We start from the raw sequence: 24,330 nt of genomic DNA, 5'->3' as shown, positions 1-24,330 counted from the left end.
TCCCTGGTTTCCCACATTCCTCTTCAACCCCGAGGAAAAACACGGGAGGAAATTCTTCAGGCGGAGAAGCGCTACGGTCAGGGAGGTTTGAAAGGGAATAAAAAACATGCGTCAACTGCCAACCACACCACCAGCACGTGGTTCCTCAAACAAATAAAGCCGGCAGAGAACCGGTCCCTAAGGATGCATAAAAGACGTTTGCAAGTACCTCGAATACAACGTCCCAAAACGGCAACCTCTTTAGCAAGAGAGGAAAAAATTTATTTTCCGAAAATGGAACGAGTGGGGTTCAACCTTAGGAGAAGACCCCATTTCTGGCTGCCCACCTTCCCACCCCCCTGGGAAGCATTTTGGCTCCGCTGCTTTTGAGAGATTGATCAAGCCTCACCTGTCTCGTTCCACGAGTCAAGACACCCAACCTGACCCAAGTCCATTCATATTTATTCCCGAGAAGTACAGTTTATCCTCAACTGGCAACAGTTCATTTAGTGACCGGCACTGCAAAAAGGGACTTACAATAGTTTCTCACACAACTGTCGCAGCATCCTATCGTCCCCCTGCTCAAGCAGGAGACCGTATACCCATGATGGCGAACCTGTGGCCCGCAGAACCATCTCTCCGGTCTCGCCGATGTCGCCCGTTGCTCTTCCAAGGTCCAGCGCGCACATGCACGCCTGCCAGCTGGTCTTCACGTCTGCGGGACTGCTGGAAACCGGAAGGGCAGCTCCTTGGTGCACATGTGCACTCCGGTGCTCATGGTCTTTGTGCGCACAAGCGGAAGACCAGGTGACTGGCATGCAGGCGCATGCCAGAAATCAGAAGCTCAGGCTGCTTAACTGCTCTTCCGGTTTCCGGTGTTCCCGCGCGTCGCACCGGGAAACTGCTCTCCCAGTTTCCGACGCTCCCGCGCGTGCACTCCCATGCTCCCGTTTCAGCACTCAGTGCCAAAAAGTTCCACCAACACCACCCTATACCATTTCAGACAAACAGGTGACCAGTCTCTTCCTGTTGTGACTCATTCTCCCTCCTCTCCTCAGCCCCTCTCGTCTCCAACCGGGCCTGTTATCGGACTCCGAGTCTGATAATGAAGATGAACAGCCTGACATGCCTCCAGCCCCCGGCCCTGGCCCCATGCCCGGAGAGGATGCCAGGAGTGAACGAACAAGCCCGATAAACCTCACTCATACGGCATGTGTTCCTTTGGCTTAGCCGTCAGAGGAAGCCAGCCAGGTGCTGGAATTACTGACAGCAGATCCAGCTGAAGACAATTCAGGGTGGGAGGACCCTTGCTTCCGGAGATCTGAGAGGTGACGCCAGCAGAAGGAGGGGTGGGGCAGGCCTGGATAAATGCTGAGTCATGGAGCCACACCCCACAGCCTATATAAAGGGCCTGCTTTTGGCATTCCAACCTTGAGTCAAGCAAAGTCTTATCAAGTTTGCTGATACCGGACCCTATCGCTGAAGTCACAACTTGGACTCCTGCCTGCCCTGATAAACCTCGAAGGGACTTGGCAAGCTGCAGAGGCTTCGTTGCCAAGTTTGCCACAGACTTCCTTGACTCGTGTGTCAGAGTGGGGGGTGGGACACGACACTTCCCGTGAATTGTTAATACGTCTTTAGAAGGTGTTGGAAGGACCACACCTGGATTACCTGCATCCAATTTTGTTCACAACAATATAAAAAAGATGCTGAGATTCTGCAAAGAGTGCAGAGAAGAGCAACCACGATGATTTAAAGGCCCGGAGACTAAAACGTATAAAGAATGGTTGCAGGAATTGGGATGGCAAGTTTAATGAAAAGAAAGAATAGGGGTGACATGATAGCAGGGTTCTAATATTTGAGGGGCTATCACAGAGAGGCGGAGGGGCGGGGGCGGTCAATCTATTCTCCAAAGCATCTGAAGGCAGGACAAGAAGCCAATCAAGGAAAGAAGCCGCCTAGAAACTAAGGAGAAATTTCCTGAAACTGAAAACAACGAACCAGTGGAACAGCTTGCCACCAGAAGTTGTAGGCGCTCCATCACTGGAAGTTTTTTAAGAAGGGACTGGGCAGCCACCTGTCTGAAATGGTATGGGGTCTCCAGCTTGAGCAGGGGGTTGAATCATGCGACGGCCATACCAGCCAGATTCGCTTAATGATCGGGTGACCCATTTAACAACTATGGAGATAAAAAGGCTTGAAAGATTGGGCGCGACTCTCTTCGCAACTGCCTTGCTTAGTAATGAAAACCCTCCTCCCAATGGTGGTCATAAGCTGAGGACTACATCAAGGGTGGGGTGAGGTGAGGTGGGGGGGGACAGAACAAAAGATCTGTTATTCACAGGAAGACCATAAGCCAGCTGGGATAATCGCAGTTCCCATTTTATACAGCCTCCAGCAAGATATTGCCCACAGATACACTGCCTTTGAGCAAGGATGTTCTACTGGTTCATTCTCTTCAGCTCCCTAGTCTCTTTTTGGAGATTTTTGTACCGCATCTCGAGGCAAAGACACCCTTCCTTTTTCTGCATAGACCACACGAGATTCGACGTAATCGTTCTATCAAATTTGCAACCTCAAAATAAGTTGTTCTTCTCCGATTGGCTGGAACCTATCACCAACCGACAGAATGCTCTGGTTTTTTTTTTTTTTTCACCTGCCAAGGAAGGTGTGCCTTTTAGTTCAAGGAGGAAGATAAAAAGCACGTTAACAGCTGAACTTAATTTTCTCCAAACCTGGCTAGAATCCAAGGTTCCAAATACTTAGAACAGCACCAGATAAAGCCTGCATTTAATCATAAGTCAGTTGCATTTTCCTCCCTCTCTCTTTTTTTTGTGTGCAAAATAATAAAAGCCCCGACATTTGCATTTAAATTGTATGCAACGGCCCTCTAAAATACAAAAATTTGTGTGAGCCAAGAACTGTATGGCAACATTTTGGAAAAAGGATGTGATTTGGAGAATGAATGTTCCTATCCACATATTAGCGCAAATGAGGTTGGTTGGATGTAAAAAAACAACAACACACACAACCCGAATAAAAATCCGCCCCTATGTATAATAGAGAGCCAAAACCCGAGCACTTTGCTATGATTCCGCTGTTTTTCTCTGGACCGAGGAGGGCTTTTAAAAGGTTTTTCGAAAACAAAACGAAAACAGAACCTTTCCATTTTGACCAGAGGTGATAGAAAAATGCATGTGCTCCATTGTCATGGCTCCGGGGGGGAACGGAGCCATCTGTCTCTGTCTGGGTAGCAGCCCGGTTTTTTTTTTTGTTTTTTTTTTAAAAGGCTTTCTTTCGACATATCGGTTGATACTAGATCTGAGACCTATGAACGTGGGAACGAGAACCTGGTTCAGTTACCATAGCTGCATAACTCAGCTGCCTCGAAGCAAACAGAGAGAAGGGTCTGGGAAAGTTAGTTTGTTTTTTTTTTAATTTTTTTTTTAAAGACACTCTCTCTCTCTGGCGACTTGTTCATCCGTTACCTGAATCTCGGCATCAGCAGACATCGAACTGCAGACCGTGGAGGCCCGCTGTTAGCAAACTCAATCTCTTTAGCAAACAAGTGTGGAAAAGTGATGACTTGAGTGAAATGGCGAGGAACCGATCACAATGAACTGTCACGATGCCAGGAACATGGGGGGGGGGATGGGACGGTGTGTGTGTGGGGGGGACAGATGGGGACCAGGACCTACTGCTGACGTAGCCGGTGGAACAGCTTGCATCTGGAGCGATGGGACGGCTTGCAAATTTCAGAACATGAACAGGGCGGAGTGTTTTTTATAACTGAGCTTTGCTTTATCAATCGGGTTTGAAATGATTCAATCCATCCACTTACTTCACGTGGAGGGAGAGTCTGTCCTCCAAAGGTGCTTCCCGCCCAAAAGCAACTAAACTTTCTGGTTTTTCTTTGAAGATGTTTTGCTTTTCATCCAAGAAGCTTAAGATAACAAAGTAACAAAGTTGGAAGGGACCTTGGAGGTCTTCTAGTCCAATCCCCTGCCCAGGCAGGAAACCCTACACCATTTCAGACAAATGGCTATCCAACATTTTCTTAAAAATTTCCAGTGTTGGTGCATTCACAACTTCTGCAGGCAAGTTGTTCCACTGATTAATTGCTGTAATCTTCAGGAAATTTCTTCTCAGTTCTAAGTTGCTTCTCTCCTTGATTAGTTTCCACCCATTGCTTCTTGTTCTACCCTCAAGTGCTTTGGAGAATAGTTTGACTCCCTCTTCTTTGTGGTAATCCCTGAGATATTGGAACACTGCTATCATGTCTCCCCTAGTCCTTTTCATTAAACTAGACATACTGAGTTCCTGCAACCGTTCTTCATATGTTTTAGCCTCCAGTCCCCTCATCATCTTTGTTGCTCTTCTCTGCACTCTTTCTAGAGTCTCAACATCTTTTTTACATCGTGGCGACCAAAACTGGATGCAATATTCCAAGTGTGGCCTTACCAAGGCATTATAAAGTGGTATTAACACTTCACGTGATCTTAATTCTATCCCTCTGTTTATGCAGCTGTGGCTGAATAGTGGGGAATGGAAGGATTTATATTCCTTGCTGGTCATTTGCATTCTTTTTAGAGAGTCGTTGAGGCCACTTGGAGGTTTAGCTGTGTCCTGAGTGGTGCAAATGGGTGCGGAGCAGTCTTGGAATTGCTGAAAGGACCGTGTTGAAGATGGAGATAGATGAGGTCATATCCCTCCCCCTCTGTTGGGAGAGAGAGCCAAGTGGCCTCAACGACCCTCTAAAAGGATGCAAATGACCAACTGTCTTGCAAGGGGTATAAATCCTTCCCTTCCCCACCATCCAGTCAGAGCTGAAGAAGCTTCTTGGGATGAGAAGCAAAACGTCTTCAAAGAAAAACCAGAAAGTCCGGTTGCCTCTTGAAAAAGCACCTTTGGGACGCCTTACTTCACCTGAATTGGTGCTTTGGGCTGGATTCATCTCAGGTCAACCTATTCTTCAAAGCACACGAAGGAAGGACAAGTAGAAATGGATGGAAACTAATCAAGGACGGAAGCAACCTGGAACTAAGGAGAAACTTCTGACAAGTGAGAACAATTAACCAGTGGAACACCTTGCCTCTAGAAGTTGTGGGTGCTCCATCGCTGGAGATTTTTCAAGAAAGGATTAGACAACTATTGGTCTGGAATAGTACAGGTAGTCCTCGACTTACAACATTTAGTGATGGTTTAGAGTTACGACGGCACTGAAAAAAAGGACTTACGACCGTTTTCCACACTTATGACCATTGCAGGCCCCTCCCCCCATGGTCAAGTGATCAAAATTCAGACGCTTGACAATTGATTCATATTTATGACAGTCATATGATCTCTTCTGACAAAGACAACAGGGAAGCCAGATCCACTAAACAACTATGTTACTAACTTAACAACCACGGCGATTCACTTAACAACTCTGGGAAGAAAGATCGCGATGGGGGTGGGAGTGGAAACTCACTTAACCAAATCATAAACGTTGGGCTCAACTGTGGCCATAAGTTGAGGATTACCCGTATAGGGTGTCCTGCCTGCCTGAGCGGGGTGGGGGTGGGGGGGTTGGACTAGAAGACCTCCAAAGTCCCTTCCAATTCTGCCATTCTGTTATTCTTGCCGATGACGTGATCCAGCCAATCAAGAGACCCGAGAGCCATCGGACGATGCTCCATTCGGCATAATGAGATTGATTGATTTCCCCCAGAATGATCTCATAGAGCCAACCAAGGTGAATGCTTTTTCAGAGCCAAGACATCTATTTCTATTTGTCATGCTGTGTCTCCCGGGGACAAAATTTCCCTTTTTCATGCCTGCAAACCCTAACCCAAAGCCCAGGTCCATTTTTCAGATGGGCCGAGCAAACCTGGCGGAAGGAGACTCACGAGTAAACCTACGGCAAAAGCAAGGCTCAGATACAACATCACCACTCCCTCTGACCCAAGTTGTTGTTGTTAGTCGCGAAGTCGTGTCCGACCCATCGCGACCCCGTGGACAACGTTCCTCCATGCTTTCCTGTCCTCTACCATCCCTCCGGAGGTGGGTTTCACTTATTTTTACCACCGGTTCGCTGTGTGCATGCCTTCCGTGCATGCGCCGGGCCTCGAAAACGTGGCTAAATAGGACAGCATAGCGCCGGGACAGGTGGGCAGGCCCACCTGTGATTGCCACTACCGGTTGAATACCACCATTGCACTCGGAGTCCATTTAAGCTCCTGCCGACTGCTTCAGCGACTCCATCCAGTCACCTCGTTCTCTATCATCCCCGTCTTCTTCTTTGGCCTTCCATCGTTCCCAGCATTAGGCTCTTCTCCAGGGAAGTCCTTCCTTCTCATTAGATGGCCAAAGTGTTTGAGTTTCCTCTTCAGGATCTGGCCTTCTAAAGAACAGTCAGGGTTGATCTCCTCTAGGACCGACTTGTTTGTTCGCCTTGCAGTCCAAGGGACTCGCAGGAGTCTTCTCCAGCACCAGCATTCAAAGGCCTCCATTCTTTGGCGCTCAGCCTTCCTTTACCGTCTGCCCCAATTAGGGCGCAATAAATCAAAACGGGGTGCTTGCATGCTCTCTCTCCTTGCAAATTCCTGCAAGGGGTGGAGGCGTGGGGGGGGGGGGCTCTGCTAAGCTCTAACCCTGGCCAAGGCTGTTCCCACTCAAGTCCCGGTGTTCAATCGCCGGCGGCCAAATATGCCCTATTCTGCAAATGCCAATGGGAGGATTATTTGGCTATTCTGCTGATGCTAATGAGATTTGCCAGATAGCTGAGTGGCTGGTTTTGAAGCCGGGCTATTTCGCAAAGAGGTTTTTCTTTTCTTTCTTTCTTTTGCCCCCACCCTCCATCCTTTTGTCCAGTACCCTTGAACGCCGCAGGCAAACATGCCATGTCAGGGATCAGTGCAGTGCCCAGGGAGGTTGTGGATGGTCTAGTAGGGAGGGAGGGGTGTGTATATCGGTTTGGGGTTGTTGTTTTATTTCCCTGCTCCGTTCTGCACTGAGAACCGATGCTTCTTCCTCCCTCCAACACGGGGAAGCTGTGTAAAAACCAGCTTCATGAGGGCGGGACGTCATATAACAGCTGCATTCCTCTCGTTCCCGCACAGATGAAGGAAAAACAGACCACAAACACCGTTGTAATAGATCCTACGTGCGACAACCTCCGAGCATCGGAATCTGGAAAGCTCCTAAAATTACCGTACCAATCGTTCCAATTGTACAACTTTCCACATTTAGTGACTCTTTCAAAGTTACTGGGGGAAAAAAAAAAAAGTAACCGACGAGCGTTTTTTCACGCCTACCTCCGTTGCGTCGCGTGATCCAAATTCAGACGCTCGGCGACCGGCTCACACTTATGACGGTCGCAGTGTCCCCAGGTGTGTGTGTGTGTCATGTGATCCCTGTTTGCGAGTTACTGACCAGAGGGAAGCTAGATTCACTTCACATTTGTGTTCCTAACGTAAAAACTGCAGGGATTCACTTAGCGGCTGTGGCAAGAGAGGTCGTAAAAGAGGGGCGCAGAACTCGCTTTCTTCTCTTGGCGACAGAAATTTGTAAGTCAAGGACTGCCTGCACATATTTCATAAGTTAGCATTTACAGCCTTATGGCCCGATAATGTTGTATTACTCTAACGAGCATATCTTATCATTGGCTGGGGATGCTGGGTGTTGTAGTTAATATAGGAAAGCTAAAGAGGTCCCCCCACCTTGGCATAAAGACAGCGTTTTGGTAGCATTCACAAGGAAAAGCGCCTTAAATTAAACTCGACTATTTCTCTTCTGCAGTCTTAAACTGCTGATATTTGTTAATATTGTTAACAATGGTGAACAATATTGTTAAAATACGGGTTCCAACACACTTCTAAATACGCTTTAAAAAAGAACAAAGCCATTGGCTCCAAACCAACTTTATCACAACATTATCAATCTGTTGAGGACCCTCAACTCAAAATTAGCATAGCATAGCATAGCATAGCATAGCATAGCATAGCATAGCATAGCATAGCATAGCATAGCATAGCATAGCATAGAATAGAATAGAATAGAATAGAATAGGACACACAAGGAATTTGGTGTATATGCTCTCAGCATACATAAGAGGAATAAAATACTTTCATCAAGAATAAAAAGATACAACAGTGCAGCGGTGAAAGCCAGCAGGTTCTGACAGGTTCTGGAGAACTGGTAGCGGAAATTTTGAGCAGGTCGGAGAACTGGCAAATACCACCTCTGGCTGGCTCCAGAGTTGGGTGGGAATGGGGATTTTGCAGTATCCTTTCACAGGAGTGGGGAGGGAATGGGGATTTTGCAGTATCCTTTCACAGGAGTGGGGAGGGAATGGGGATTTTACAGTATCCTTCCCCCGCCACGCCCACCAAGCCAAACCACGCCCACCAAGCCACGCCCACAGAACCGGTAGTAAAAAAAATTGGATTTCACCACTGACTTAGTAATAGTCAACATTACTAATAAGCTACTAGGAAACAAATAAAAACAATATAAATTGAAAGATACAAGCAACGTGGTTATAGTAATAAGCGGGAAGAGGCAGATACTAGGAAGGAAGAGGAGAATAACAGTAATACAGTCTTTAGTAAATTATTGGACTGATATCCACTTAATCTACCCGACAGGGTTGTTGTGATTTTTTTATTATTATTATTAAAAAAAAATAGCATTTTGTTCTCCTCAGGAAAAAAAGAACAGAATAAATGCAACCATGAACAAGCAGAATTCTGCAAGGGATCAATATTTAGGGCCTTAAATGCTCTTAATGCAAAGCTCAACGATTCCAGTTACTCAGTACAATATGGTTGACTCACTGCCACTTCCTGTACGTGCGCCAAGGTTGTTGCTCCCGATGGAGGCTCATTGCTAAAAGCAGGATGGGGAGGGGGGGGTTGCCTCCCCCCACCTTTGTCTTCCCATCTCCCTTATTTGTCCCTGCATGCAAAAGTGACCGCTCAGAATCTCGCCAGGGCCAGGAAATGGCTTAGTTACCTGAGAAACTCCAAATCTCTATTTAATGTGCTGCCCTTTACCAAGACGGCAGCCATAGATTTCAACTGTAGCTTGCTTTGAAAGAGGCATTGTTTCTGCAGGGCTTCCCCCACAAGGAAAACAGCCAAAGGATGCCTCATGGCTTGGAACAGATATCCGAATTGAGTTTCTGACCAGCTCAGCAGAAGCACCTGGCAACCTTGGGTAGGTGCCAGGCCTGGGCAGTTTGCAGAGGTCAGCAGATTATACCTGGGCTGTAATCTTCCAGAAAACCAAAAGAGGGCAGCAACGGGCAGAGAATTGCCATACTTTGCTGCCCCCTAATGGCTGTCTGCATATTTGCCGCTCCAATATATGTTACTAGAGGCTAAATATTTATTTATTTATTTATTTATTTATTTATTTAATCATATTTATATACCGCCCTATCTCCCGAAGGACTCGGGGCGGTAAATATGTTTTTATTCCTTATATATCATTACTATTCTCTAGATCCAAGCCACCCACGAGTAGCTCGGGTTCAACCTGAGCTTTTTTTCTTTTTAGTTCTCCAATAACTCTTTAATCAGATAGCATTGTGGGAATTTTTTCAGGAGTCAAAAGTTCTAAAGATAGTCATGAATTAAGTAGATTAATCCAAAGAAGACTCTAGAAAAAGTGCAGAGAAGAGCAACCAGGATGATTAGGGGACTGGAGACTAAAACATATGAAGAACGGTTGCTGGAACTGGGTATGGCTAGTCTAGGGAAGAGAAAGACCAGGGGAGACATAATAGCAGTCTTGGGCAGAGGGTTGGACTAGATCAGTGGTCACCAACCAGTGGTCCGTGGACCACTGGTGGTCCGCGAGAAAATTTTGGTGGTCCACAGAAAAATTATTTGAATTTTTATATTGCACTAGATACTATTTATCTTTTTAAAAAATTCATATTAAGTGGTCCGCAGGATTTAAAATAATGAATTTAGTGGTCCCTGAGGTCTGAAAGGTTGGTGACCCCTGGACTAGATGACCTATAAGGTCCCTTCCAACTCTGTTAATCTGAATCTATCTAGGATGATCAAAGGCCTGGAGGCGAAAACATATGAAGAACGGTTGCAGGAACTGGGCATGTTTGGTCTAGTGAAGAGAAGGACCAAGGAAGACATGAGAGAATCTTCCAATATTTGAGGAGCTGCCACAGAGAGGAGAAAGGGGATCAAGCTATTTTCTAAAGCACCCAAAGGCCAGACAAGGAATAATGGATGGAAACTGACCAAGGAGAGATTCAACCTGGAAATAAGGAGAAATTTTCCTGACAGTGAGAACCATCAACCCATGGAACAGAAATTGCCTTCGGAAGCTTCATCCCTGGAGGCTTTCAAGAAAAGACTGGGCTGCCATCTGTCAGAAATGGTATAGGATCTCCTGCTTGGGCGGGGCGGGGCGGGGCGGGGGGGGTCAGACTAGATGACCTCCCTTCCAACTCTGTTCATCTAATTTTTGTTCAGCTTTAGACTAAGTTCAGAAAGACGCTATTAGCTCACACCTTGGTTCCTGAACAAGTTCATCTCCGTGAGGTTGGGCCCTACGGTTTGAAGACCCGTATAAAAGAGGACAATCTACTAACTAGTCAACACTGCTGGTATACTGTATGCTTTGTGAAGGGTTGCAGTTAATAAACAGCGTTCCCACAACCTCTATTTTCATGTCTGCAAACGTTCCCCGCATTTCTTAGTTGCAACCAGATGTTGTTTGGCCCCATCTATTTTGCACAAATACGGGCTGCGTGCGCAAAGCAGGCAAGGCCATGTTAGAACATCCATTGTCGTTAATTAAAATACGTTTTTTTCCCCCACCTAACCTGCTCAGAATATCCCCTCTTCCTTCGCATGGGGAAAAAAAAATATTACAATTCAGCTCTAACTTCTAGAGAAGCTCTGGGGGAAATCACACACCAAGGTTTTCAAAAGATCTCCAGCTGCGCGTTTCTGTCTGAACCCCAGAAGTGAAGGAAACTTGCCTGTCATATCTTTAACAAGTCTGGCCAAATCAGGCGTCATCTAATTTCAACTGTCCATACAGTTCAGATCTACAAACCAATTTAATCCAGACTTCTGAAAGACAGAGAGAGAGAGAGAAATCAGCCGAATTCAAATATTCAGACTGCATTGGATTTTGGTTGGAGCTTTCAAATAATTGGGTGGGGGGAGGAGAGCAGGGAGGTTTATTCAACTTCCAAAGAGCTCTAAATTCCACCCCTCCACCCAGCAGATGAAGGTTCAACTTCCCTGCTCGTGGCTGGGGATAAAGGCTAGGGACAGTTCTACAGAGGAATGATTGAGTCTGTCATCTGCACCTCCATAACTGTCTGGTTTGGCTCTGCAACCCAACAAGACAGACACAGACTTCAAAGGATCATTAGAACTGCAGAAAAAACAATGGCTGCCAACCTGCCTTCCATGGAGGACCTGTATCCTGCACGAGTCAAAAAGAGGGCTGGGAAAATATTTACAGACTCCTCACATCCTGGACATAAACTGTTTCAACTCCTACCTCAAAACGACGCCATAGAGCACTGCACACCAGAACAACTAGACACAAGAACAGTTTTTCCCCGAACTCCATCACTCAAATAATGATTCCCTCAACACTGTCAAACTATTTACTAAGTCTGCACTACTATTACTATTAGTCTTCTCATCGTTCCCATCACCCATCTCCTCCCACTTATGACTGTATGGCTGTAACTTGTTGCTGTATCCTTACAATTTATGTTGATTGTTTCCTAATATGATCTGATTGTTTATTTGTACCCTATGACTATCATTAAGTGTTGTACCTTATGATTCTTGACTGATGTATCTTGTCCTTTTATGTACATTAAGAGCATATGCACCAAAGACAAATTCCTTGTGTGTCCAATCACACTTGGCCAATAAAGAATTCAATTCAACTCAACTCAACTCTACTCTGCTCTGCTCTGCTCTGCTCTACTCTACTCTACTCTACTCTACTCTACTCTACTCTACTCTACTCTACTCTACTCTACTCTACTCTACTCTACTCTATTCTACTCCTACTCTATATTTTACAGTTATTCTATTCTATATTTTACATTCTATTCTATATTTTACACTCTACTCTACTCTACTCTATCTACTCTATTCCCACTCTATATTTTACAGTCTATTCTATTCTATATTTTACATTCTATTCTATTTCTATTCTATATTTTACACTCTACTCTACTCTACTCTACTCTACTCTACTCTATTCCCACTCTATATTTTACAGTCTATTCTATTCTATATTTTACATTCTATTCTATTTCTATTCTATATTTTACACTCTAGTCTAGTCTACTCTACTCTACTCTACTCTATTCTACTCTACTCTACTCCACTCTATTCTATTCCCACTCTATATTTTACAGTTTATTCCATTCTATATTTTACATTCTATTCTGTTTCTATTCTATATTTTACACTCTATTCTACTCTACTCTACTTCTACTTCTCAGTTGCTTTTGTTGGGTTGAGCTTTTAGTTGCACTAGCTCTGTGTACCCAGATGGGCTGAATTCCGATCCAGGGCTCGGTCAATGATGCCCCACATAGTTGGAGGCCTCCAGGGGTTGGGAGGTGGGGGAGCAAAGGCATAGAGGCAGATCGATAAAGCCAAGTGGTGTTTCAGATCTCTTCCCCTTTCTCTCTCTTGGATAGTCCACAGATCAATCACAGCAGCTCCCTTCCTGATTATTGATCTTCCAGCATTTGATATGATTCACAGATAGACTGTTTCTAGAGCCCGAAATCAATGTTAGCCAATGTGATCTATTTTGGAGCAAGGAATGGAGAACATGAAACAAAGGAAGATCTTCAGCAATCGTGTTGGAAGAATGGAAAACTAGGTTAGGGACAGAATATCAAGGAGACGTCGGTGGAGATTCTCAGTCATCCAGGTCATGGCTGTCTCAAAGGTGCTTTTTTTTCAAGCAGCAATACTGGACTTTCTGCTTTTTCTTGGAAGATGTTTCGCTTCTCAGCTCTCATGAAGAGCTGAAGAAGCTTCTTGGATGAGAAGCAAAACGTCTTCCAAGAAAAACTAGAAAGTCCAGTTGCCTCTTGAAAAAAAGCACATTTAGGACAATATCAAGGAGAAAATCTACAGTTCTCTATGGTTGCTAGAAGTTTTGGTGGAACATAACCCATTTTTGAAGACTCAATCACATTGACCCCAAAACCGGGTGACCATTTGTCAAGGGTCCTGTGGATCTTTCCCGGAAGCATGCATGGATTGACACAGTGGGATGAGATCCCACCAAAGATCTCGACTCTACAATATCTCAGGATTTCATTTGGCCCAGTTCCATATTTCCATCATAGCTTTCTGAGATGCTTCCACAACAGTGTTTCTCAACCTCAACTTGGCAACTTGAAGATGGGTTGATGTCAATTCTCAGAAGCTAGCTGAGGAATTCTGGGAGTTGAAGTCCACCCCTTCTTCAAGGTTGAGAAACACAGTCCACCAGTCTTCAAGGCTGTTGTGGTCCATCAGCAGCCTATGGAGCTGGCAATGGAGTTGGACAGCGATGAGGCTGAGGTGAGGTCAGGGCCATCAGGAAGTGAGGTGAGGACTCCAGAGCCTCCAGAGACTGATAGTAGTGAGGCAGAGGAACAGGAGGAGCCTTTTCCCAATGCGTGCATGAGAAGAGCTGCCAAAAGGCAAGAGCAGCTCAAGCAAAGAGGACAACTCAGGAGTAGGGCCAAGAGATGATTAGCCCTTCCCATAAGGCTTAAAACAGACCAGCACCGGCATTTCAGCTTTGCCGGAAAACAACTTTGTAGCTGCGTCTTCTGCTTTGTCTACGTCTTTGTTTTTGTGGCTTCTGGACGTTTGCCAGGAAGGGCCTTTGGCAGTTTGCCTAATTGGACCAAGGTTTGTGAGATAACTGAGGAATTTGTGTTGGGAGGCATTTGTTTTACTTTGAGTTGAACGACGCTGGGAATGAATTAATTCCCAGCTGTTTGAATAAAGTTTGTTTTTCCACGGACTAAGTTTATTACTACCTACTTGGGCCTGGGTCACAACAAAGGCTGAGAAACACTGTCTACCTACCCCATCTTCAAGGTTGAGGAACATCTAATATTCAAGGATAGAGCACAGGACCAACAACAATCTATCCTCCAGCAAGTCTAGAAACTGGAAGAAGTGAGACACCAGAAAAGAACCAAGATGTCTCAGGAAGGTGACCCTTTGGGTGCCAGCTCAAGAGGAAGGAACAGTTTGACTCTTCCTTCTTCCATGACCTCATCACAGCCTTCTGCTGCAACTTCGGAAACCTGATTTAATTGAGGCACTCGCTGTACTGGCTTAATGGATAAGACAGATGGAACCAGAGAGAGAGAAAGAGAGAGAAGAAACACGAGAGAGAGAGAAATGAAGCGATAGGGACTGGGAGGCAAGTAAGCAAAGATCGGAAGACCAATAATATGCCGGCCAGAGTTAAACGGATCTTCCTAAAGCACCACCTGCCTACTTAATCCAAGCACATCCATCTAACTGTTGCCAGGGATGAGTCAAGAGCATGCAAGGGGGAGCATTTATTATAAATATATTCCTTAAACCTGAAAATAGTATAAGCGCCATATCGGTTATTTTTCAAGAGAACCATCCACAATCCATGGCTAGGATATCAAGTCCACAGTGGAGATCCACAGGAGTCCAGTTCCTTATTTGCTTATTATAGCTAATAGACTCAATCTTGCCGGACTAAAGCTATGACCTGCTAACACTGTGTCTTTCAACCTTGGCAACTTGGGTGGATTTCAAGTCCCAGAATTCCCCAGCCAGCATTGGTGATTTCAAGCCAATCGCCAGGAGACTGGGAGTTCTAGTCCCGCCTTAGGCATGAAAGCTGGCTGGGTGACTTTGGAAGACTCGCAAGAGACTGGGAGTTGTAGCCTCCACCTAGGCATGAAAGGTGGCTGAGTGACTTTGAAAGATTCACCAGGAGACGGTGAGTTCTAGTCCCACCTTAGACATGAAAGCTAGCTGGGTGACTTTGGGCATGAAAGCTAGCTGGGTGACTTTGGGCATGAAAGCTAGCTGGGTGACCAGGAGACTGTGAATTCTAGTCTTGCATTAGGCATGAAAGTTGGCTGGATGAGTTTTGGCATGGTTTGCTGTGGAATTCTGGGAGTTGAAGTCCATCCATCTTCAAGTTGCCAAGGTTGAGAAACACTGTTCTAAGACAACAGATATATCCTGGGAGATTCTAGAGTGGTGATGGCGAACCTATGGTTCCACCGAAAGTTGGCAAATGGGCCATTTCCGGCCTCTGGGGAGGTGGGGAAGGCTGTTTTTGCCCTCCCCAGACTCCTAGAAAGGCTCGGGAGCCTGGGGAGAGAGAAAAATAGGCCTACTGGGCCCACCAGGCCATTGCGTGCCAGGAACATGGGGAGGGGTGTCACACACGCATGTGCGGGGGTGGGGTGCATAGAATTATGGGTATGGGCAGGCACGCAACCCCCCCTGTGCAACCCTTGCTCCTGGCATGTGATGGCAAAAAGATTAGCCACCACTTTTTTGGGAGGGTGGCTACTCTGAATCTCTTTCTCCCTCCCGCATCTAGTTTTGGATCGTCCAGTCTCTTGTTATGGGCCCCTCTCTGGAATGTGCTGCCTTCTTCCTAGGAAACCATGGAGCCACTGCTGACCTTCGCTCCCCCTCCCCTTCTCCAGCTGCACATTTCATCCCAATGGCGAGCAAGGGCAGTTTTGAACCCGAATGCACCGCCTTCCTTCCTCACTCCCTTTCTGACATCACCCTGTTTTACCCAAACTCTGTTTTGCCCAAACTCTGGGTCCTTTACGGCTTCCCGTTGTGGGCAGAGCCACATTCCCAGGTGGCCTTTTGGAGACAAGACACCCGCCGTCGTTCTTCGCCAAACGGATTCTGCATCGAGCAGAAAGAGAATTAGGGAAGGGACTTGGGGAATATTTTCTTCTTTTCTGTAATTCTAGTTGAGAGCAAACCTAGTTGCTCACACATTCAGCTGAAGCTGTGCGCCCAAAGACGCCAGAACCTCAGGACTCAGTTCAGCCCCAGTAATTCATTGTATTTGCATGAGTCTCTATAAAGAAGTGATCGGGGAGTGTGTTAAAGGAATCTCTGGAACATTCTAACGTGTGCAAAAGAACCACAGGAAGTGGACGACTCAGTGCCATGATGGTGAACCTAGGGCATGCGTGCCGGAAGTGGGCATGCAGAGCCATCTCTCCAGGCACACGAGCTGTTGCCTGTTGTTGTTTTTTTGATGACATTTATATCCCGCCGTTCTCCGAAGACTCAGGGCGGCTTACAGTGTATAAGGCAATAGTCTCATTCTATTTGTATATTTTTTACAAAGTCAACTTATTGCCCCCCCAACAATCTGGGTCCTCATTTTACCTACCTTATAAAGGGTGGAAGGCTGAGTCAACCTTGGGCCTGGTGGGACTTGAACCTGCAGTAATTGCAGGCTCTGTCTTCTAATAACAGGCTTCTTAATGGCCTGAGCTATCCCGGCCCCGTTGCTCTTCTGGGTGCCAGCTAGGGGTGAAATGTTCCTGGTTCAGACCGGTTCGACCGAATCGGTAGCGATGGTGGCCAGAGGTTCGGAAAACTGGCAGTGATGGCAGCACGAGGCTCCGCCCACCCGCTTGGTCGTCATTACTTCCTGATTTTAACCAGGAGATATCCTGTTTTTTAACCCTCTGCGCATGCACAGAAGGTTTGCGCACGCACAGAGGGTCCAGGCGCACACGTGACGCAGCACGTGCGCTTCCAAACTGGTTGGGAAGGTAAGTAGATTTCACTCCTGGTGCCAGCGCACCAGCCAACTGGTCTTCACATGTATGAGAGCGCCGTAAACTGGAAGAAAGCAGCCTTCCAGTATGCATGCACGTGCCGCAAAGGTGATCTTCCGGTTTCTGGAATGCACACGCACTCCAGCCAGCTAGTCTTCACACATGCACGCACACCAGGAACTGGAAGACCAGGTGGGGTGCTGGAAACCGGAAGATCATCTTCTCGGCACACACATGTGCACCGGGTGGCTAGTTTTCTGGCACGCAGGTGCTTGCACGGGGGGCGCGCGCTCCTGTTTCGGTACTCGGTTCGCCATCACTGACTTAGTGGGTCAGTGTCAGTCTGTCCAACATTTGCTTGGAAAACAGGTTCGAGACATTAAGGTCAGAGGTTTTTTTTGCCCCTTCCTATCGGTTCTCGCGCAATTTGTGAATGTGAAAATTCTCCCTTCTTGCAACTTATCAAGACAGCGGTCAAGGGATGCATGCGAATATCTCCCCATTTTCATCCCTCTGCCTTTTTTCTAGCCACCTCTGTGGCCCCATGCCAGAGAACGCGGCGTCTCTTGAATGTCTCCTTCCCTTCTGCAAGCTTAAGAGGCAGCTGTACCGAAGGAACAAGAAAGGGCAGGGTGGGTGCCTAAATTATACATACGCGACTCTCTTATTAATATTTAAATTAATGACATTTTCAAGCCCAGGCAGGTAATTCAACCAAGCAATTTCTGGAGGAAGTTCTCAAGCCTTCTGGCCAGCGAGAACGGCAACGCTGGAATTGCTGCACAGGAGAAAACCAACCAACCTATGAATTTCATTAACTTCAACCAGGCTGCCCCCAACAAGCATCCAAGGCTCCGCTGGCTAGGAATTCTGGGAGGTGAACATTTCAGATACAGGCTGAAACACACCTCCACAGCAGAGGTGGGTTTCACATATTGTTTACACCGATTTACCCCGCTCGTGCACGCTCACTTGGCATGTGCCTTCTGCGCATGCACCCAGCCTTTCGCGCATGCACTTTGCTCACACACATGCCTTCTGCAGATGTGCCCGGCCTTGAAAATGTGGCTAAATAAGACGGCATAGTGCCAGGGTGGGTGGGTGGGTGGGCTGGGCCCACCCATGATCTCTGCTACCGGTTTGCCCGAACTGGTACGAACCAGCTGAATACCAACCACAGATCCACAGCCCTTATATCGGTACGTGGTCCAGACCGGATCGGTGCAAACCCTAGTGGGCCGGGAAGAGAACGCATTGTGGGAAAATCCACATTGTTCTCAACTTCAGCAATCTGGCCATTCTAGGGAGGTCTATTGGTACAGGCAGTCCTCAACGAATGACCACAGTGGAGCAGTGGTGGGAATTAGCCAGTTCGGGCGAACTGGTAGCGGAGAACCGGTGGTAAAAATATGTGAAACCCAGTTGTGCAGTGGAGCCCAACATTTCCACTGCTAAGCAGGATAGTTGTTAAGTGGAATCTCGCCCCATTTTATGGCCTTTCATGCCACAGTTAAGGGAATTGCTGCAGTGGTTAGATTAGTAGCATGGTTATTAGGTAAATCTGGCTTCCCCACCGACTTTGCTTGCCAGAAGGTTACAACAAGTGATCACGTGACAGTCGAGCTGTCATAAGTACACGCCAGTTGCCAAGCATCAGAATTTTGATCACATGGCCATGGGGATGCCTCAACGGTCGTAAGTGTGGGAAAATGGTCGTAAGGCACTTTTTTTTCAGTGCCGTTCTAACTTTGGTCACTGAACGAATGGTTGCAAGTCAAGGACTACCTGTATTGACTTCCAATGTACAGGATTAACTTCAGAAAAAACCACCAGATCAGCCCCCAGGATGAGTGGGTTGAGGTGGTGCTGACGGAAGCTTCTGGAGTCCTCTGGAATGTTCCATTTTCGGAATGGCCAATTTTGTATCTCTTTTGGTTCAGAACATCATTAGATTTAACCCTCTCCAAATGTCAGGAAGGGATTGACAGTAATTCAGAAAATACACGCTAGCTCATGAAATATGCAACTTTGAGATCAAAGGTTTTGCAAAATACATACCAGGTGATCAAACAGAACTAAAAATTGGTGTGGCTGGGGATAATTCGAAACTTGCCATTCCTTCAGCAAAAAGTTATTTTCAGGAGAAAGGCTGACTCACAAGAGTCCATGATTCACGAGAAATAACTTCCTAGTTCACTAGAAAATGTAACTTATTCAGTTTGCAGCTGCAATACACTAGACATCCTCCAGGTAGCAGCAAAGAGCTACAGGGGAAAAAAAATCAAATCCTCCACTGCCATCTAGTGATCAACTAGGGCTTTGTAGGATAGTTATAACCCCAATTCAAGTGGGTGGGTCCTGCATTTCTCCCTTAATCTTTCTTGAACCTTACCGAGAAACAGGGCACACCAGGCCCAGTGTAATCCGTTAATTAGGACAGCATATCAAACTTGGTTGCCGAATTAATCCATCTTCCGAGGTCACGCCACACATATTGAAGCAGAAACTAATTGAAGACGTTGGGCCTGCCCAGCGCGCCAAGTGCAAAACCAAGGTTAAAAGCAAACCACCTTTTTTGTCCAATTGCACAAATGCAATCAGCTAGGCTTCCCCACTGACCTGGTTAAGTGTGCGATGTGAACCAAGCTTCGCTCTCTGTGCCAAGAATTTTTCTTTCTCTCTCTCTCCCTCTCCCTCCCTCTCTCTCTCTCTCTCTCATACACACACACACCTGAGTAGCATTCACAGGCTTTGCTCCCTCAGGGTGCTGCCCAGACCCATTAATCCTGAGAGTGAAGATTACAGTCTGCTTAGCATGCCGTGGTACTTCATCAATAGACACCAAGTCTGACCAAAGTCTATCAATGCGAACGTCAGACAAAGAGACACCACAGGGGTTGGGGAAGTCAGCCAATGGATAATCATCCAGCAACCTGAAACCAAGACCTTCTAAAGTGGACCCAACCTTAGGACCTTGTGTTGTAGTCCACCAGCAGCCTGTGGAGCTGGCAACAGTGTCAGACAGCGATGAGGCTGAGGAAGGGCGTGGGCCAGTCCTGGAAGCTGGGGAGGGCCCGGATGAGGGCTCTGCGTTGGAGGCTGAGGTGGGGCCAAGGCCATCGGGGAGTGAGGTGCGGACTCCGGAGCCTCCAGAGGCTGACAGTAGTGAGGCAGAGGAACATGAGAAGCATGTTCCTAATGCACGCATGAGAAGAGCTGCCAGAAAGCAAGAGCAGCTCAAGCAAAGAGGACAACTCGGGAGTAAAGCCAAGAGATGATTGATCCCTCCCATAAGGCTTAAAAGACCAACAACGGTGTTTGGGCTCTTTGCCGGAAAACAACGTTGATAGCTTTGTCTTGTTGCATTTGTATCGGTGCCTTCTGAACTTTTGCCAAGAAAGGCCTTTGGCAGTTTGCCTAATTGGACCAAGGTTGGTGATAGGACTGAGGAATTGTCTTGGGAGGAATCTGCTTTAATTTAGTTGAACAACGCTGCGAATGAAGTAATTCTCAGCTGTTTGAATAAAGTTTGTTTTTACACGGACTGAGTTTCCTACTACCTACTTGGGCCTGGGTCACAACATCTTGAGATCTTTTTATGAATACAGTAGTCCAGGGTTTCCCAACCTTGACAACTTTTAAGACCGAAGGACTTCAATTCCCAGAATTTGCTGGCTGAGGAATCCTGGGAGTTGAAGTTCACAAGTCTTAAAAGTCGCCAAGGTTGGAGACCCCTGCAGTAATCCATTACTGGGAAGAGGATCCATTTTGTACGTGGACAACACACTGTAAGATTGAGAGGGCTAGGGTTAGAAGATCTGGTGAGGGTCCCAGGATGGTCTTTTTCCCCAGGTATCCTGGAAAGGACGAAAGCACCCTTTCTCCTCTGTTTCCAATTCTCCAGAAGCAAAGCGCGTCACTCCAGAACTTGTGAGAAGTTCTCCAGTGGACAGGAAATGGCAAGACTGCAAAGTCATCCTGCAACATGTTCTCCGTGGTGGCTCGGCCAACTGGAAGCGAATTGTACTCAGCACGTAAGGAAGTAGGATATCAAACTTCTGCTCTGAAGTAAGACCGAGGATGGGTCCGCGTTTCCAACCAAGGGAACGTGGCCGTGCCAAGGAACCTGTTACCCGTGGAATTCGAGAAGAACCACCAATTTAGAACGTAGAAGAGATCTTGCAGGTGGGGCATTTGGTTCACAGGATTTTGACCTAACCCCGGTGGAGTTTCTTATTGGTCTCGGTGGTTAGACTCCATGAAACCTCCAGGTTCAAAGGCAGTCCGCCCCCCAAATCTGAAGATTGGGGAATAAGTGTGGGAAGCTAAGGGTTGGGACTAAGACATTTCCCAGGGCTTTTGACGAAGGAAGCTTTTGATACAAATCCAACAGAGAAATCCTTCCCAATTCTCCACCGCTAAGAAACATTTCAGCCCATGTTTGATTAGTAATTCGATCCCAAGGATTTTTTTTTTTTTAATAAGGCCCAACCCAGCTGACCCTGGCTTAAGAGTTCAATGCTGCAGAAATGATCCAGCCATGGCCACTTCAAAGGAAGGCAACTTTTGAACTCTTTTGCCCCCAAAAAGAGTCATCCGGAGAGTCTCAAAAGCTGTCTTCCCCATAAACTCCCCCCACCCACCCCCCAGGAGAGAGGCCGTTTTGGCAAAAGGTTTCCTTACACCCTCCTTCCCTCCCTTCCTCCCTCTCTCTTTCCAACCCTTTAGACTTGGCCTCCAAGATTGACAGAAGCAGTGTTTGTCTGGCTTTGAACGTTGGCAGATATCTTAAATTCTCCCCTTCCGGTTCTTACGCAACACCACCAGTCCATGCAACAGCGAACACAGACCACAGCAATCCTGGTTCCAACACGGGTGGCGGAGAACATTTCTGAAAGCAGCCAGCTAACTTCTCTCTACCTTAGGATGAGAAAATGCCAGGCCGGGACCACTTCTGAAGACAAGGCAGGCTTGCAAAAAGCATGTGCTTCTAGTTATTTTTGCAAAAACAACAAAAAAAACAAAACCCACCACCCCACTCCTTTCTATGTCAACAAGAAGAACCCAATTATTTGAATGTCACCGCAGCCAGAATTATTATTATTATTTTGTTAAAATGGGGTTGACGGTATAAAAAAACAAAACGAAACAGCTGATCAGCATTTGCCCCATACGGCGTCCCTTCTTGGGGAGGGGAGGGGGGGGCGAAAGCATCCAAACGCCCACCGCTTGTGCAAACAAAAGCCGTTTCAGGGGAGGGGGGAAAAAATCGCTGCTGTGGCATCCGCCAACCCCTCGCGCCTTGGCAAAAGGGACGGGAATAATGGCAGTGCCCTCTCTCTGCTGCCAGGCAGGCAGGCAGGCGGGCGGGCGGGCGGACGGGTGTGCGTTGCCGCAGCAGTCGCTCCGTTTCCCCAGCCAGCAAGACAGCCAGCCGGCCTGCCTGCCTGTTGATGCTCCTTGCTTAAGGGGAGCAGCCCCCCATCAACCCCAGCTCCTCCCTCCCCTCCTCTCCCCCCCACTTAAGGGCTGCTCCCTCCCAAGGTGGCTCTGTTTGCATACATCAGAGCTGGCAAAGATTCCTGCAGTCGCCGCCGCCTCCTCTTCCTCCTCCTCCTCCGCCCCAGTCAGACACATCAACAACGAACCAGCCGAGTTGCTATCCTGGGGAGGGGGGGCTTCCTCCCCCCCCCCGCCACCACCACCTTCCCATCGCAAGCAAGCAAGCAGCGAAACATTCCTCCCCCTCCCCGCCGTTTTCCCCCCTGTCTCTGCCAGCTGTTTCCCTTTTCCAAGGGCTGCTCTTTAAATTTAAATGCGGGACGCGGGACGCCCCTTTTGGAAAGCCCCCTCCCCATCCCTCTTTCCCCCCCTTTTTTTTCCCCCTGTAAAGCGAAGAAGCCCGAATAAATCTTTGAGGAGGTCCCCTTGGAGAGGAGGAGGAGAAGGAGGGAGAGAGAGGGGGGGTGGGAGGGGGCTTGGTGGGGGAAGGGGGGTCTCCTCTGCCCGGGAAAGCCTAGAGGTGCCTTGCAAGGAAGTCCGTTCGCTTGGCTTGGCTTGGCTTGCCCAGGTTTGGAGTCCGGTAGGAATGCCAGTCTCTCTCTCTGTCTCTCTCTCTCTCGTCCGCCGCCCCCTCCCCACCTTCTCGGTCCCCGCGCGTGCAAAACATCCCACCCTCGCAGCGCCAGGAAACCCCCCTAGACGGCCGAGGCTTCCTTGCAACGGCGGAGAAATGGCCAGTCTCCCCTCTCGCAGGGCACTTCCCTTCCCACCCACCCCCTTCCCACCCTTCCCACGGACGCCTCATCCCCACGCACCCCTCCCCCGCTCCACGCACCCCTCCCGACCCTTTTCCCCCAAGCCGAGGCGTGGACTCACGGTCGTGCGAGAGATTCCCACGGCTGGCTGCGATCAACCCCGAGCTGACCAGGAGCCACAGAGGCAGCATCGTGGGCAAGGGGAGCCGGGGGGCCGTCGTTCGGGGGAGGGGGGGGGGAAGGGGAAGAAGGAAGGAAAGGAGAAAGAAGGAAGGAAGGAAGGAAAGGAGGGCAGCGGGGAGGAGGAGGAGGAGGAGAAGAGGAGGAGGGGGAATCCGATGCCTTCCCCCCTTGCGGGTGGCTGGCAAACTTCGTCCTTGCCCCCTCCCCGCCGGCGGGGGAAAAGAGAGGAGGGGGGGAGGAGAGGGGAAAAAAAAAGAAGAAGAAGCAAGGCTCGACCTTTGCCCCCGACCCCTCCGCCCCGGCTCAAGCCTCCGAAGCGGGACCGCAGTGGCGCGTAGCGGGCCGGCCAGGGGGATGCCGCCGAAGGGGTCCAGCGAAAAGCCGAAGATGCTGCAGTGACTGGGATTAAATAGAGCACCCGGGAGAGACCATTGGGCCGGCGAGGAGAGGGGAGGACGGAGCCAGTCGGAACGCCGAAAGGAGGAGGAGAAGGATGAAAGGGGGGATGGGGGGGATTGTTTGGCATCACCCCACCTTTTTCTATGCAAATCGGGGAGGGTCCTTTCAGGCCAGGTGGGGCGGAAAAGGGGGAGCGGCGGAGGCGGACAGGTGAGGATGTCCGGGTTGGGAACCCACGCTGAGCCCGGGGTGGGGGTGGGGGAGAGGAGAGGAGGGGGAGAGGTGGCGGTGGGGGCGAGCTCCCACTCGCCTCCCCCCTCTTAGCGGAGACTTGGTGCGGTCCAGATGGCTCCTCTTTCCCCCCACCCTCAGGAGGGGGAAGCTACGGCCAATATTGGATATATATCTATATATCTATGTATCCAATATATATATAAGATTGGAGCTAATGATGCTGCTGGACGTTTGGGGGGAAGCACCGGAAGGGGAGGGGGGCGCTGGGAGGGGAGGGGAGGGAGGACTCCCCCCCCCCCCGCCCGTTGCCAAACACAACAATGCTAGGGATGATCATAATGCACGCATCTAAGGGGTAGTGGGTGGGGGATGATGGGTAGGAGAGTCTCCCCGGTTCGATGATAAGAGCCGCCAATCCGTTTGGAACGTGGAATTCAGCCTTGGGCCAAGGGGTTC

The 24,330-nt window shown here is 48.3% G+C and overlaps 1 protein-coding gene across 1 annotated transcript in view; it reads right to left on the bottom strand.

Annotated features, from left to right (window-relative positions):
* CADM3 (cell adhesion molecule 3) overlaps nucleotides 1-23,632 on the bottom strand; it is a 121,597-nt gene extending 97,965 nt beyond the window's left edge. The window contains exon 1 of the mRNA XM_058160072.1: nucleotides 23,180-23,632. Coding sequence (XP_058016055.1) covers nucleotides 23,180-23,249 — 70 coding nt within the window. The 5' untranslated portion in view covers nucleotides 23,250-23,632. The remainder of the gene's footprint in view (nucleotides 1-23,179) is intronic.
* Nucleotides 23,633-24,330: the final 698 nt, after the last annotated feature.

The sequence above is a fragment of the Ahaetulla prasina genome, chromosome 17, assembly GCF_028640845.1.
Source record: "Ahaetulla prasina isolate Xishuangbanna chromosome 17, ASM2864084v1, whole genome shotgun sequence".
Lineage (NCBI taxonomy): Eukaryota > Metazoa > Chordata > Lepidosauria > Squamata > Colubridae > Ahaetulla > Ahaetulla prasina.
This window is presented reverse-complemented; position numbering and strand designations above follow the sequence as displayed.